The 17,003-nt window shown below is 47.8% G+C and overlaps 1 protein-coding gene across 3 annotated transcripts; it reads right to left on the bottom strand.

Moving 5' to 3' along the window:
- Positions 1-3,096: 3,096 nt before the first annotated feature.
- On the bottom strand, positions 3,097-16,981 carry MRPL14 (mitochondrial ribosomal protein L14). Of its 3 annotated transcripts, none has more exons than XM_011282209.3 (3): positions 16,846-16,981; positions 6,086-6,164; positions 3,097-3,573 (listed from the first exon to the last, which is right to left on the bottom strand). In XM_011282209.3, the coding sequence occupies exons 2-3, from the start codon at positions 6,154-6,156 to the stop codon at positions 3,207-3,209; spliced, it is 438 nt and encodes a 145-aa protein (XP_011280511.2). In that variant the 5' UTR covers positions 6,157-6,164; positions 16,846-16,981; the 3' UTR covers positions 3,097-3,206. The 3 variants fall into 3 exon arrangements, with proteins under 3 accessions (XP_011280511.2, XP_006931828.2, XP_044913543.1); XM_006931766.3 differs by having other exon boundaries at positions 16,730-16,884; XM_045057608.1 differs by lacking the exon at positions 16,846-16,981 and adding an exon at positions 12,447-12,591.
- Between the last annotated feature and the right edge of the window lie 22 nt (positions 16,982-17,003).

Raw genomic sequence — 17,003 nt, forward strand, 5'->3', positions numbered from 1 at the left:
GAATGCGGCAGAGCGGCAGGACCCTGCAAACTCGTGAAAGGATCCACACCACAAGCTGGCTGCTGACTAAGGGCACAGGAAGGAGTGAGTCTGACCCCAGGAGGCAAGTGACCTGTGAAGAGAAAGGGCAGCTCAGGAAAGAGCAAAGGCCCAGCCCCCGAGCAGGTGGTACCCGGCTGAGAAGAACAGTTCTGCTTTTCCTTTGCCTCAGGACAGGGGTCTCTTTCCCCCAAAGCCTTTGGGAAGCAGCAGCCCAGAAAGCAGAGAAATTAAGAGCTTGCTGAGTACCAGCTGCTACAGTAGGAGACACTCAACACTGACAAAGCAGGACCCAGGCTGCGTGTGATCCCTCCTCCTTGGCCACGGTCAGCCACTGCAGCAGAGCATGTCAGCCACAGACTCTATCAGTCCTTCCACAGGGCCAGATGGAAAAGGACGTTAGCTCCTCAAGTACCCAGGGGGACCCTGAATCAAGCTTTGTCGGAGGGGCCCTGGGGAGCGGTGCACGCCTCAACCAAGTAGACGGAAAACTACGAGCCCTCACCTCACTGCAGTTAAGACATAGCAGGCAACAGGCTCCAAGGTGTACCCACTGACTTCAGGAAACGCAAATTATCCTCTAGGCTCACAGCTAGAGAATCCATTCAAGGTGGGGAGGACTCATCAACCACAAAATTAAGACCCCATAATGCTGTGGGAAGACTCCGCAGTTACAAGTCCCAGGATCTGACCTCCAGACCAGCTTTACTACCTAGGAGTTTTAAGACCCTGTGAAATCAAGTTACCTCTGAAACTCAGTGTCCTCATCTAAACCATGGACCAATGCCTGCCAAACCTAAGGACTGTGAGGAATCCAAGGACAGACATACACATACTTTCAAAACAGATACTAAGTGCCATTCCAATTTAAGAGATCATTTATATCCAGCTACCTACCTGATATCTCTTGGATGTCTCAAAGGCATCCCCTTCCAGATGCCCCTAATTGCTCCCTCCCTGCTACCCAGACCTCTCCTAGGGTACTGCCCCCTCACACCATCCAGGCATGGAAGCCAGAAACCCATGACCCATTCTTGGCCATCCCCACCATCTTAATGCACCACCAAGCCTAGTCAACTGTACTTCCTAAAGGCTTCTCCTTCCCTCCTTTACTACCCTCCTCACCCAACACATCATCATTTTCACAGGGCCTGCTGCAGAGCCTATGCTACCCATTTTGGCTTCCCTCAGCCCCTGTCCACAGAGCAAATCTAAGCACATCTCCTCTCCCACCACCCCTACCCCACATGCTAAATACCCCACAACAGTACCCTCAACGTAAGCTGGAAAGGCAAGGAAAGCTGCCTGGGGCCTATGAGGCCTCGCACAGCCTGGCCCTGCTCTTCTCCTACTCTCAGCCAACACCACACTCCGTCTCACTCTCCCTGCTCTGGCCACACTGGCTTTTTCAAGTCCCTGGTACTTATACCATCCACTCCTGCCACAGGGCTTTTGCACATGCTCTTCCCCCTGCCCGGAACATTCTTCCCTCCTCTCTAGCCTAACTAATGCCTACTCATTGATTTTTGCTAAGGTATAATAAAGCACATGATGTGCATAACTCAATAATTATTTATAGATCTATACCCGTAATTCCTGCCTAGATAGGTTTCCCTCTTCCCCTTTCCTGTCCACATTCCTCCCCACCCCCATCACTATCCTGACTTCTATCACTTCTATTCATTTCTCAGAAAGCACCTGATGCAACCCTTTCTCAGAGAAGCTGCCTCCAATCCTTCAGAAAAGTCTAACCCCTCTATCAGAGGCACTTTCACACCTGAGAATTTGCAGTTGAATTATGTGATCTGTGTTGATTTCCCAAGGGACACCATAGGCTCCACGAGGGCAAGGACCATCCCTACTTGCGCTCACTGCTGTTTCTCAGTGCTGGCACATGCATAGAAATGACAACAAAAAACAGCTAATACCTACTGAATGCTCATTATTGCCAGGGACTCAGAGGTACTCCCTCACTGAACTCTCACATCAATCCTACCAAGTAGGTGCCATTGTTATATCCCCATTTTACAGGTGAAGAAACTGAGGACCAGAGAAGTTAAACAACTTGCCCAAAGTCATTAGGTGGTAAGTGGCGGAGTCAGGATTCAAACCCAGGCAGTCTGGCTACAGAGCCTGTGTTCTTCGTTTTATTTATATTTATATTTTAAATGTTTATATTGAGATAGAGCGAGCGCACCTGTGCCCACAAGCACAGGGAGGGGCAGAGAGAGGGAGAGAGAGAATCCCAAGCAGGCTTTGCACTCTCAGCACAGAGCCCAACACTGGGCTCAATCTCACAAACCGTGAAATCATGACCTGAAATCAAGAGTCGGACGTTTAATCGACTGAGCCACGCCAGCGCCCTGGAGCCTGTGTTCTTGATCATTGGGCTACTCTGCCTCTCAGAGGCCACTGGAATATACTACAAGCATGTTCTCAGGATAACTTGAGTGAATGGACTTACAAACGAGTTGATGAGATTTCATTAAGGGAACTAAGGGAGCCCCCCCAAATCTCCCTGAGAAGATCAACAAACAAATGGGACCCACCTACATAGGCCCAAGATTAGGTCATCTGCAAAACGTAAGGGCTCCATTCCCCCGGCAGTCAAGGGCAGAAGCTTTCTACTGAACACAGAGGAGTGCTTCTGCTCCCTAGCAGAGGGTACTCCACAGCAGAGAGAGGATTACCGTCTGGGTTCCATCGAAGCCTGAAGGCAATATTCCACTAGATTAAACAAGTCCCTCTGCTCTTTTTCATGCTAACCCTGTAATCTCCGTAACTATTTAACATCTCAAACCCTCTGACACACAAAAAAATTGCTGGCTGGCAAAAAAATAAAACAAAATAAAATCTTGCCTGGTTAGAAAGTGACAAAGTCCAAGTGCACACGTATGAATTGGCATTTGTACATCCATTCTCCAGAGCTTGACAATCCTGGATGGGCTCATAGGCTACTTCCTGCAAAGACCGCCATCTTGTGTGGCCAGACAAGGGTTGGCCACCTTTTAACTGCTTTGGTGCCATTTACCTCATGACTACATCCCAGAAAGCTCGGGAAGGAACACACAGGAAAAGGTTTATTTTTTCACAGGACACTGTTCCCTGGCATGAGGCCCCGAGTCCCCTCCCATGAGTCCCAGTGCAGCCAGTGGCCTGGCCACTGCTCACACAAAGTTCTGAGCAATGGCCAGCACTTTGGAAAATTCACCTTCCCTCTGGCGCAGGCTGGTGGGGATGGGTGTCTTAATTCGGGTCCCCACAGGGTTCCCATTGTCCTCAATGAGGACCACATTGTTAGAGTCAAACCTGGGGGTCATCCGGGGACCAGGCATGCGATGCCCCACAATGAGTGCCTTTTTCTTCTGTCCCTTGATGGCCAGCAGTATCTGGTCACCCACCTTGCCCACCCCACTCTTGTTATAGACGTGGATGCAACGAGGAGGGCGATGGTATGGGGTGTTCCCCAGGGCACTGTTGTCCACCACACGTACGCGCGTCATCTTCTGAATTGCATCGAGGCTCCCAGTGGTGCTAGGGAAAGAGAAAAAATGTCTGAAGTCTGTATCTTTCCTGGCCAGGGTGCAGAGGCCTCAGAGGGCAAGGCCTGGGAGAGATCAAACGTTAGCAACAACATGCTGAACAGAGCAAAACCCAGGGCCCTGACGGAAAGTCGGAAAGTCGGGTTCTCGTGAAGACTTCTCTGTGACCAAGACAGTTTCCTCACGGTCAAAAGCTTCTGCTGCCAGGTCAACATCTCACCTTGGAGGGGTTTTAAGGAGAACCCGATTCTCTGTTACAACGATCTTCATGGCCACCTAACTGAAAGCCTTTAGTATTCAAAAGAACTCTGAGGATTAAGGGAATATTTTACGGGCCAGGCCTCACCCATTACCTAGCCTGCAAAACCTGCTCCCCCACAATACACCGATTCCCAAACTTCCCATCTGTGTGTTGCTGGGAACTAGACAACATGAGTAGGTTTGCTAAGGGGGTCCCCTGACATAATATAGGAGAAACCAGAAATAAGTCAAGGTAACAATCTTTTGTCTCGATGCATTTGCCCCACTAGACTGGAATTTGTTTTTTTTTTTTTTTTTTTTTTTTTTTTTTTTTTTTTAATTTTTTTTTTTTAACGTTTATTTATTTTTGGGACAGAGAGAGACAGAGCATGAACGGGGGAGGGGCAGAGAGAGAGGGAGACACAGAATCGGAAACAGGCTCCAGGCTCCGAGCCATCAGCCCAGAGCCCGACGTGGGGCTCGAACTCACGGACCGCGAGATCGTGACCTGGCTGAAGTCGGACGCTTAACCGACTGCGCCACCCAGGCGCCCCTGGAATTTGTTTTAAAGAATACCTATTAAAGGCAGACAAACTATTATTAAGCAGTCTGATAACAGGTGGATTTCTATTTTCCTGAAGTGCTGGCATTGTCCCGGGTAATCCTAGGCTCTCCCCTCGAATTCCACATGCCTGCTCCAGGTAATCTCATTGGTTGCCTCTGCTTCCAACTAGTAAATTTCATCTCCGGCCCCACTTCTCGCCTGTACTCTAGCCCTGCATTCACTCCAAGCTCCCCGCGACGTGTCCTACTGATACTGCAGGCTCAGTAGGTCCCACAATCACCTCATCGTCTCCCCTTGCAAACCTCCCCCTGCTGCCATATTTTCTTTCTAGAAAATGGCTTCTCCAGCCCCCAAGCCATAAACCTCTCTCTCCATCAACACCCTGGCTGCCAAGTCCTATTGCCACTACCTGCAAAGCCCCTCTGTCCCTTCCCTCCAACCCCACCAACACTCTGTCAGTTCCACAGCTTTCTCTCTTGCGCCAAGACTGTTACATTAGTGTCCCAAGTGGTTCTGTGTGCCTCACATTGCAGACCAAGGGCTCTCATCAGAACATTAAACTGAGGCCAACCCCCCCACCCCCACCACCACTTAAAACTGTACAGTGGTCCACCATTGTCTACACTGTCGACAGTCTGGCCCCCCCTTACCTGCTGAGGTCCACAACCTCTTCCCATTGACCAGAGTGACCTGTGCCCTCCGGGCACACCATGCCTCTTAGCCCGCCCTGGAGGCCTGGACGGGCCTGCTCCCACTTCCCTTGTGGGAAGGCTGCCTCCACTCTCCCTTCCCCCTCCTCGTCCATTAGCAGCTCCTGTCTCAAGCCATCCAAAGCACCGTACAAACCTTTATTATTATACTGGTCACATTTCCTCAGAGTTATTTGTTTCCAAGTTTGCTCCTGTGGCCAACTGTGAAGACTCTTTCAGGACAGGAAGCAATTCTTATTCATCTATGACCAACCCTAGGCACAGTGCTCAGTAAACGCCAGGGAGTGAGTGCACGAATGGGGCCAGAAGGCACGTTTGCCAACAGGAACACACCCGGTGCTCTGCGTCCTGGCTTAGCATCTATAAGGAGGGGAGGCTGTCATACTTCCACCATGCCTGAGTTTTGGTAGTAAGCATGTAACTTTTTAAAAAGAGATTCCAGGGGCGCCTGGGTGGCTTGGTCGGTTAAGCGTCCGACTTCGGCTCAGGTCATGATCTCACGGTCCGTGAGTTCGAGCCCCGCGTCGGGCTCTGTGCTGACCGCTCAGAGCCTGGAGCCTGTTTCAGATTCTGTGTCTCCCTCTCTCTCTGCCCCTCCCCTGTTCATGCTCTGTCTCTCTCTGTCTCAAAAATAAATAAACGTTAAAAATAAAAATTAAAAAAATAAAAATAAAAAGAGATTCCATTTTTAAAAGAAAAGGTTTTCATGCACTGGGGGAATGACAAGGTCAAGAAATGTCAGAGTCCAGCAAGGACCGAAGTTACATATACCGTAGGCCACTCCCTACCCTACCTCCAACAGCAAAGTCACCTCCTTACCAATCCTCTTACCTGACCTGACCAAACCCCAGCCGCTCTGGCCCCTTAAGCTTTCCCAGATGCCAAGCCTACCTCTCTGGGTTCCCACTCCCTTTCGAGTCATGTGATGCCCAGCCCTGATGGGAGGTTTACTCAAAGACACAGCTTTAAGAACCGAATGGGAAAGTTACCTGAAACTGCGCTGGCTGAGGGCTCTGCCTGCACGGGTGAAGGGGCACCAGAGCCCAGCAAAGAAAGCCATGCCAAATCCTGCAGGAAAAGAGGGGGAAAGGGGTTATTTCTAAGTCAGTGTCCTTACTCAGAGCCAACCTGCTGGGGACTCGTGTGGGAGGTGGTACTTCTAGCATAAGATCATTAGTCACTAAATATAAATCTTAGTGGTTAAAAGATACACGGATGATTAGGTGGAACTCTAGCTCCAGTTTTGCTGATTCATATTCTCACTGGGGTCAGAGAGCTGGCACGGCCCACAGCAGTTCTTGCTATAATACAATAGCACAGAGGATGCCTTCCTGGTTACAGACTTCCATCGGCAGGAAGAAAGCAGGAATCCTCTGGTACACAACCAGCCAGTGACCCCTTCCCAAGTCCTCCACAGAGGAGAGCCTACACACCAGTGCCTCTGACACTCCTGTGTCTCCTGAAACCAGAACTTTTACTCCCTGAAAGCAGACTACCTGACCAACTGCCAGCTTGTCTTGTCACCATATCACCTTTCCCCAGATATAAAAGCCAGAACACCTGGATAGCTCAAGGCTAGTCAAGTAGAGCCAAAGGATGCCCTCGCCACGTCACCGACCAAAGCCTCTATCTGGGTCAGTCTCCCAAACAACAATATAACACAGAAAAATTACCTACCCCACTCTACAGCTGAAAGCCGTGTTTGGGACAACAAGGTGGAGACAGAAGAACAAACACCAACCTCAAACCGACCTCTCCAACTTGCAGAACCCCAACCCCACAGCTCCCTAGCCCCAACAAATATGGCAGCCCCAGCTGCCTGCAAGACCTGGGCATCAGTTAGGGGTACGTTTAAGAAAATCCTATAGCCAGCCAGCAATTCTAGCTGCAAAACATGCCTGTTCTTCTATCCAAATATTTGGCTACCGAAGGCCTCATCGAGAACTTTCTGCTGAGAAAGGCCTCTACCACTGGAGTATTTACACACAGCCTTCCCTCCTGTAACTTCAAAGCACCTCAGATAAGATTTTATTTAACAAGGGTGGGAGCGGGAGCCACTATTTACTTCCACAGAAACATCTAGACACTCCAGAAATGCTTATTAACTACAATTTAGCCTCAAATTACAAGCTTATTCTCCAGTGTTTTCCTTAAGACAACCCAGGAAGCATTGGCCAAAATGTAGTTATGACCAGAAAATTAAATGCAAAGAAAGGCAGCTAAATTCTAGAACTACTAACGTCTGACATACCGAATCAAAGACAATCAGAAGAGGCCAGCTTTACCTTTATAGCTAGGTGACCCTGGACAAGGAACTATGAGCTTCAATTTCCCCATCTGGAACACCTACAGACAGCTGGTCATGAGATAAGCCATGCAAAGGACAGAGCATGGGGGAGCCTGGGTGGCTCAGCTGGTTAAGTGTCCCGATTCTTGACTCCAGCTCAAGTCACGACCTCACAGTTTGTGGGTTTGAGCCGCGCATCAGGCTCTTTACTGATGGCACGGGGCCTGCTTGGGATTCTCTATCTCCCTCTCTCTTTTCCCCTTCCCCACTTGTACTCTCTCAAAAATAAACAAACATTAAAAAAAAAAAAAAAAAGATGAAAACAACAAAGGACAGGGTGCCTGGGTGGCTCAGTTGGTTAAGCATCCAACTTCGGCTCAGGTCATGATCTCACGGTTCATGGGTTTGAGCCCCGTGTCGGGCTCTGTGCTGACAGCTCAGAGTCTGGAGCTTGCTTCGGATTCTGTGTGTGTGTGTGTGTGTGTGTGTGTGTGTGTGTGTGTGTGTGTCTCTCTCTGAAGCCCCACAGCTGGCCATGGGCAGAACCAGAACCAGAACCAGACCCGGGCCCAGCTTCAGCCCGAGGGTCTTCCCACACACTGTACAGCTTCACTCTACCATGCAAAGCTCACTTCTCAAAAGGGAGCTTAGGGCAAGAAGCAGTTTTAAGGGTCATCTGGTCTTTCTCGGTTTTCTTTCTTTATGAAAATTTACCTAATAGTTATAAAGCATCAGGCACTAGACTAAGTGCTTTACATTATCATCTTCTTTAAGCCTCACAAAACTATAAAATAGGTATTAGTATCAGCCTCATTTCACACATGAAGGAATGAGGCCCTGCGAGGTTAGATAATTTGCCCAAGGTCACACGGCCAGGAGTGACAAAATTGAAATCTGAACCCGTGCTCTTACTCAACAGTTAACGTGGTTTAACTTTAATTTTACTATTAGTATTTTTCCAACTGTTAAATCATCCCCATTCCATCTCTGGTATCACATACACATTTTACTCATCCCCAACCCAATGCTTGCTGAATCAACCGAACTATATAAGCACCAGGTGAAAATTATTCACTTTAATCCAATTTAAGTTTTTGAGGACAATGTGTAGTGTAGGTGGCAAGAAGAGTTCCACACTCTGAGCAGTAACTAAAAATTGGCCTAAAAAAAAAAAAAGGCTCTGAAAAGCAGTCCGTCTGGTCCAGGCGGCGGCTACCTCCGATCTCAGCCAAGCTTTCCCATCTGACGCTGGCGGGCCCTTGTTCTCACTCCCAGGGAGGAAAGAGGCTCCTCAGCTCCTCCACAGAACCCTCAAGATTAGCCCAGCACCACCCACCCACATTCCCTCTCCCGAGAACTGCAACACCCTGCCTCTTCACACCGCACCTCTTCCTCAGTGACACTTACGTTAGTCCCAGGGCTGCCGAAGTGCCGGGGGCTTCCCAGAACTTTCCCGACTTGGGTACAACAAACCCACGACTCGAGGCACCTCTCTAAAATCCACAGGGCAGTCTGGGCACAAACCCAAAGCCAGACCTCCTCTCCGTGCCTTGCTCACAAGCCGCCCCCACAACCTATGCCCAGCTCTGCCCAGCTAAATCTGCCCTAGTGCCAATCGCATCTCCCCCAGGCAGCCTTGTGTAAAACCACAGCATCACTTGCTACCCCTCCTGCACACTGAGGACATCTGGGGATCCTGTGCCAGAGGAACTCTCACAGCGCCAACGTTCACTATCCAAACTCAGTCACCGCATAAATTTAGATACTTTTTTGAGATAAGGCTGATAACCCTTAACATTCCAGTCCTTGCTACTCTCCAAAACTCAGAGACTCTGCAGAGATCTTGATAACGTGGCATCTGAACTCACTACAGGAATTCAGGGGTCATATAGACTCAGATCACGAGGATTATATGTACTGCACTCAGACACAGAAGTAATACATTGACATCTCCAGCAGGTACTTCCATTTTCACAAGAAAAGGTCCAATTCAAAGACTTTTCACTAGCCCTTCAGTGGATCTGATAGTGACTTCCACACCCAAAGGACTTAAGACATCAAATGGACAGCAGTAAGCATTCCCATGAACTTGAAAGCACACACGAACCAAATATATTCACTTACTGTACACGTGTCCCTTATTTCTCAAAAAAAAAAAAAAAAAAAATCTGTGGTCCCCTCTACTCCCACCCACCCCAGCAGGTCTTGATAGAATAGGAGTGCAATGAATACCTGTTGAATAAAATAAATGAGGTGGCCAGGGTACCTGGGTGACTCAGTCAGTTAAACGTCTGACTTTGGCTCAGGTCATGATCTCGCAGTCCCTGAGTTCGAGCCCTGAATCCAGCTCTGTGCTAACAGTTCAAAACCTGGAGCCTGCTTCGGATTCTGTGTCTTCCCCTCTCTCTGCCCCTCCCCCGAGGGCAAATTTTTTAAAAATTTTAAAATGAGGTAGCCAACAGAAAGAGAGACTCCCCGCACCCACGGCTCCACACAGAAGGAAATCCAGACCCTGTAGAGCTGTTATCTGTGTATCAGGAACCAGGACATCACATGCAAACATGCTTTGGGAGAACCATGGTGCTAGTCATGGGAGGATTAGCCCGTGCCATGTATACCAGCCCCTGGAATCATCTCCTGGGCCCAGTGCCTACAGTGCCCACTGTGGAAAGGTCCCTCATCCCACCACTAGATAACTGGTTCGGATCAGGCAAGAGTAATAATGGAAGCAGCAATTTACTTCAAAGCAACTCCAACTGACCCTGATGTTATTTCCTAGCATAAACCCATCATGCAGACACAGCCCTGATTCACTTCAGAGCGGTCTATATATAATGCTTTGTTTCACAAGCAATGTCACTCTGAGTCTTGTGTGCACGGGAAACTAACCCCAATGATATTTCCTCCTCTACAACACTCTCACTCAGAGGCCAGCTATTCGGAAGACTCCAGTGCCAGAGATGGCTTTTCATGCCACTTCCTGGTCAGCACCAAGTACTGCCCTCCAGGTTTAGAGTATGAATCACAACCTCTCCAGGGAGAGGGGGATGGGGGAGCAAGAGGAGGAAGGAGGGGAGGAATGAAAGAGATTACTTAATAAAATCCAAGAATTGTGCTCACTTTCCATCCTGGTTTAGCTTTAAGATCTCCCTTCGGTTTTGGAGGCCAGGGAGGGCCAAGCAGGTGAGTATTTTACTTAGCATGGCCCTATAGGTCCCATCAGAAAGACACTCAGTGAGGGCAGGGACCTGCACACTCAGAGGGCTCAGCACAATGTATCCAAATGGAGTTCACTAAGTATCTGTTAAATGAATACAATTAATCTACAATTGCAATTCATTCCTGCTCCAGTCCCAGAGAGGCCCCATGCTGGGGGGGGGGGGGGGGTCTTTCTTGTGCCCTTCACTCTGGCTCCTAGAGACTTGGGGAAGCTTCCAAGACACAATGAACATGTTTAGCTAATTTTAACACATAGAGACTAAGCTGGAAAAGCAGACAGAAAGAGCCTATACCTCTGGTGCTTTGTGGAAAGCAGGAATGTACCATTCCTCGAGCAAGGAGTAGCAAAATGGTATACTTAGTGTCACAGATACATGTTAAATATACATATATATTTATTTATTCATTGTTTCCACCTGAACAATTTCCATCTTTAAGTGCCTGGCATGTTAGGTACCATATACAGCCGTCTAAAGAGGAACGGACTCTTAAGAAAAGAGACAAAAATTAAAAGTTCAGCACAATCACATAGGCATGTTCAAAGGACATGTCAGTAAATGAAAAGAAACACTATACAAATGCAAGGCCCAGCCACAAAAAGGAAATACACCTACCGTAAGGATAGAAATGTCCTTCTTAATTAAAGCAGGAAAAAGCAGAAGCTTGTCGGCTTCCAGGAATCAAAAAAAGGACTCCCTGACCTATCATGCAGGAGTCCCTCCCATCTCCTGCAGATCTCACCCCAATCTTTCTGTACCAATAAGTACTCCTACTTGTTGCTTTAAAACTCATTACTGTTTTGTTGCCCAATTATTCTCTTTTAGGAAATTTTGTGGGTTTTTTTTTTTTAACCTCACACAAGTATAACATGCTACAATTCTCAAAGTACTTTCATAGATCATTTTGTTGGGTGGTTACTTTTTCTTTTGAGATTGTATTTTTAAGTAATCTCTACACCCAACGTGGGGGGCTCAAATTTACAACCCCAAGATCAAGAGTTGCGTGCTCTACCGACTGAGCCAGCCAGGAGCCCCCGGATGATTCCCTTCTTGAGCACCGAACAGAAACATATAGACAAATGATAAAGGGCAACAGTCTGTAAGGGGTTGACTCTGTTAAGGGTTTTGAATAGTTCTGGGGGCTCAGTAAAGTACCATTTTGCAAATGAAGAAATGAAGTCCAAAATGCTAAGCAACTTGTCGACTGTCCAAGGTCAGAAAGCTGTTTCCACTGTACCCTACGCAGCTAAGATGCTGCTTTAACCATTAATAAACTTCACAGAAACAAGCATGCCACACAGAGGGCAAGCGCTCTTTCTCCTCTGTCAAATCTTTTAAAACTCGGAAATTAAAAAACTGTCTCTTCATAGGCACCTGTGTGGCTAAGTCAGTTAATGGTCTGACTCTTGATTTTGGCTCAGGTCATGATCTCACAGTTGTGAGATTGAGCCCTGTGTTGGGCTCCACGCTGCGCTAGGAGCCTGCCTAAGATTCTCTCTCTCTCTCCCTCTGCCCCCTCCCTACTTGTGCTCTCTAAAAAATAAATAAAATAAAATAAAATAAAATAAAATAAAATAAAATAAAATAAAATAAAATAAAATAAAGCTGTCTTTTCAATAAATATCTACCCTACACCCAGCCCAGATTAGGACCGAAGCTGAGCTGATCTCATTCACCGGCCAAAGTGTCAGTTTTCCCAGCATCACTATCAATAAACAAAGCATCCCTCCAAGGCACAGTGGGCTGTTTCTACAAAGGCTACCAGTGAGGACCCCATTTCTCAATGTGATTCACAAAGATAAAATGTTTCCAGGGTCCTTGACCTAGGCTTGTTTATTTATTTACCTTATGCTCCACCCTGTTACAAAAGTATTTAAATAGTGGTTCTTGGGGCATCTGGATGGCTCCGTAGTGGCTCAGTCCATTCAGCTTCTGACTCTTGATTTTGGTTCAGGTCAATTCACCGAATGGAGCCCCCTTGTCTTGCGTCAGGCTCTGCACTGACAGCACAGGCTCTCTCTCTGCCCCTCCCTCTTGTGTGTGCGGGAGCACACTCTCTCTCAAAATAAACACTGAAAAAAATAAAATAGTGGTTCTTTAATGTATATGACAATTCTCAATTATTCAAGTTGGTTTTTCAATATGTGGATTTTATCTACTCTAGACTTGCTCCCCCTCCTTCCTGACCTCACAGGTGTGCAAACACCTATAGTTCCGGAAGTAAGTTTGTAACAATCTTGGTTTGGTCAAAACTCAGAAAAACTGTATAAGGCAAAGTTAAGTCCTACTTAATCAGTTACATACTTCCTTCCCATTAGTACCTCTACTGGGCCAGTGGCAAGGAGCCAGGTTTATGGAACTGTCAGTTGGGCAGGCGGGCAGTAGAGAAAAAGAAAAGCCTAGGGGAGCCCCTGGACTCAAAGAGAGGATGCTGCTGACGGAAAGCATATCCCTTCCACCCTCACCCTCCCCTGGAATCAACCTCTCCAGGCCTCAGCAACTCTCTGTCAAGCAGGGGTCATAGTGAAGAGCGAAGAGGCATGGAAATGAAAATGCTTTAGCGGGCCTCATGAAGAGGGTCATCTTAAGCGGGGAATCCCTCTCTGGATTAACCAGTAAGGACCAGGTCTGCACTGTAAGCTTTTTGTTTCCCAGATGCTGACCAGGGAGAAGAGCCTTGCTCCCTGATTCTCAAGGCAGCACTATGGGTATGTCTTTTAATTAATTAATTGATTAATTTTAATGTTTATTTATTTTGAGAGAGAGAGAAGGAGCACAAGCAGAGGAGGGGCAGAGAAAGGGAGAGAAAGAATCCCAAGCAGGTTCCACGCTGCCAGTGCAGAGCCTGATATGGGGCAAGAACCCACGAACCACGAGATCATGAGCTTAGCTGAAACCAAGATCTGGACACTCAATCGACTGAGCCACCCAGGTGCCCCTAAATTTTTTAACGTTTGTTTATTTTGAGAGAGAGAGAAAGAGAGACAACACAAGTAGGGGAGGAGCAGAAAGAGTGAGAGAGAAAATCCCAAGCAGGCTTCTCACTGTTAGTGCACAGCCAGACATGAGGCTTGATCTCACAAACAGAGATCATAACCTGACCCAAAATCAAGAGTTAGACCCTTAACCAACTGAGCCATCCAGGTGCCCCCCACTATGGGTCACTCACTCCTAAAAGTGTTTTTCAGCTAAAAGTAAACGTGGAAAAGTGCTCCTTCCCTTTTCTAAAGACATAAATGATTTTTAGAAAGTTTTTGACAGGGGGACTTTCCCACTCTGAGTTGTGTTTCAGGAATAAATAATGAGCTAACTGATGTGTTAATAAGAAAGCATATTACCAGGGCGCCAGGGTGGCTCAGTCGGTTGAGCGTCCAACTTCGGCTCAGGTCATGATCTCACAGCTCGTGAGTTTGAGCCCCACGTCAGGCTCTGTGCTGACAGTTCCGAGCCTGGAGCCTGTTTCAGATTCTGTACCTCCCTCTCTCTCTGCTTCAACCCACTCACATGCTGTCTCTGTCTCTCTCAAAAATAAATAAACATTAAAAAAAATAATTTAAAAAAAAAAAAAAAGAAAGAAAGAAAGCATATTACCTCACCCAGAGCAACATTTCTGGAATTCGAATCAGTTCTCTCTTCCAACCTGGTTGTCATTGCTAATACACATGTAAAATCGCACAACGGTGAGGTACAACCCAAAGAAAACCATCAGCCTCTAAAATGAGGGCTAACTCATAACCTCTAAAAGGAAGGCTAACTTGTAACCTGATTTTTGAGACCTTCAAAAAGAGACCTTTGGGGGCCCCAAGGCCCCCCGCCACACAGCCATAATAACTATCCAAGTAACAAAAACAAAAGGAAAATCCATTTTCCACAACACAAAATTGGGACAAAATAGGTTTTAAAGGACTTTTACATCATCTAAGATTCTAAATGTCGAGGAGAGCCTAAATATTCATGTCTAGCACCCAACAGAGTACCACCCGAAAATGGACTCCATGCAAGGTTTTTATCCCTGACATTCAGGAGCAATAATAAAATGTTTTGGCCACCATTTCTTCATGGATTCCACAGCACATTTGATTCAATTATCATTTCAGGCTTTTTGAAAAGTTCCTTCTTCTCTCCAGTAATATGTGGTTTAAAAACCTTAATTAGGCACAGGCAGAAATAGACCGGGAATCCCCCACATGTTCAGATTAAGAAATAGTAATACATAGGGGTGTCTGGGTGGTTCAGTTGGTTAAGCATCCAATTCTTGGTTTTGGCTCAGGTCGTGATCTCACAGTTCATGGTATTGAGACCGGCATCAGGCTTTGCGCTGACAGCCCCAGGCCTGCTTGGGATTCTCTCTCCCTGTCTCTCTGCCCCTTTCCCCACTCATGCACACACACTCTCTCTCCCTCAAAATAAAGAACTAAACTTACAAAAAATAGTAATACATAAGAAACACCTTGTAGTGATCATCAGAGATCCACTTCCATGACAAGTGCTATTTGGCAATGGATCACACCAGCTTTACAACCATAAAATCAACATCATATGCAAAAATGTCCTTAGGAAACATACACCCAAGAAGCTCTAAGCGTTAAATGAACAATTCCATCCACGGAAAAACAAAAACCAGAGCAGACCCCTTTCCATCTGAACTCCTTGCTCCCTCTCAAAACAACTCCCGGAATCCAAACTTACAAAGACCACCAGAGAGTGTACCAAAGACAGGTTCATCCTCCTTTCTATCCTTCCTAAGTAAACCAACGTACTTCCTACTCCAACAAAATGCTTGTTCTTCAACTGCGTGTATCTCCACGAGTGAAGAGTAAATTGTCCTTCTTCTTGGGCAGTACCTCTCTAAAGAGACACACTCTGCTCTTTACTGTACGTTCCCAGTGGGCTGAGTCCTTGTGTACATTTTCAAATGACTGAACACTCAGGCTGAGGAAGGAAAGGCAGCCAACAGGAAGATAAGGGAGACCAATCCATTTCGAAGTTTTCTGTGACACACAAAGAAACACATGGTATTAACACTTGACACATTCACATACGTATGAATGTATGTGTACCTGAAGCAACTGTCAAGAAACAATACTTGGTCTTACTAAGTAAAATGCGCTCTGATGGCTTCTACCTTTTTTTTTTTTAATGATGGCTGTGATCCACTAAACTGGATTTCAACTAACCAATGGAACTCAGTTTGAATGGGAGTTCAGTTTGAAATGCAATAAATCAAACCTTACTGTTGCATTCCACAAGCTTTTAATGATCCCTTTAAAAAGCCAGCAGACAGCAGAGACAATGACCAATCACAAGAACCGGACACAACCAGGTAAGCAGGGCCCCTTCCTCTGTCCAGCAGCCCCGGTTTAAGTATCTCCCAATCTCCCAGCTTTTCCCAGGTAACCCAACATGACTCCATCATATGCCCTTTTGTTACCCCGTTTATAAATTCAGTCCATTCAATCTCCCAGGATGGCAAAGTTCATTTACTGCCCAGTATGGAACGCAAAACTTCCTTTTTGTTCCCAAACCTCCCTCTTCAAGCCTGAAGGGAAGACAGAGCCTTCCAGAAACCCAAAACTCAATGAAAAAGTTGGTGCTCTGCGTGCCTCTGTGATCTATTTGTGTAGGTGCTATAAAAGAGGATACACACGGCCTGTCTGTTCCCCCCTCTCTCCCCCTCTCTTCATCTTTCCAGTCTTAATCCCTGGCTGATGCAGCCTCTGGTGACATGAGAAACCAGGGAACCCCCTGGAACAGGGGGGAGCCACTCATCGGCATGACAGTGAAGGCAGTGGACTCACTCTCCACACCACAGAAGCGCCTGGCAAACGAGTCACAAAGTCATCCCAAGACCCAAGCTGGAAAAGGGAAGGGAAGACAAGAGAAGCAGACAAACTCAAGGAGCCGGGGCTGGGTAACGGGCCGGAGGCCAACTCGCCAAGGCTGGACCGCAGCCCGCCCCTCACCAAGCCAGCCCCACATCCCTGGGAAGGGCAGGTGAGCGCAAGCGGGGGTCGCGGGGTGCAGAGACCCCGGGAGCCCCCGCCGCCCTCGGGGACCGGGGTCAGAGGCCTCCCCTCCCCACTCTGACCCCTCCCACTGGCCCTCTGCCCCCAAGGGGGCCCACTAACCTCCCACTCCGGCTTTTCCCCGTCCACCCCGGGGAGTGCGCCTTCCCTAGTGCAGGGGAGAAAGGAAGCGGGGAAGGAGGAGCGTGACGCCCATTCCCCCCGTCACAGGGTCGTACCGCTCTCGCCGCCCCGGAATATCCCGCGGCGGGCCTCTCTGGCCCAGCGCCGCCTTCCTCCCCCACGCGGCCTCTCCACCGCGCCTGCGCGCCCGACCCAGCCAGGCGAGCGCCGATCTGAGCGTGCGCGCGCGCCTTGCGTGTTCTGGCGTGGGGGG

The sequence above is a fragment of the Felis catus genome, chromosome B2 (assembly GCF_018350175.1).
Source record: "Felis catus isolate Fca126 chromosome B2, F.catus_Fca126_mat1.0, whole genome shotgun sequence".
Classification (NCBI taxonomy): domain Eukaryota; kingdom Metazoa; phylum Chordata; class Mammalia; order Carnivora; family Felidae; genus Felis; species Felis catus.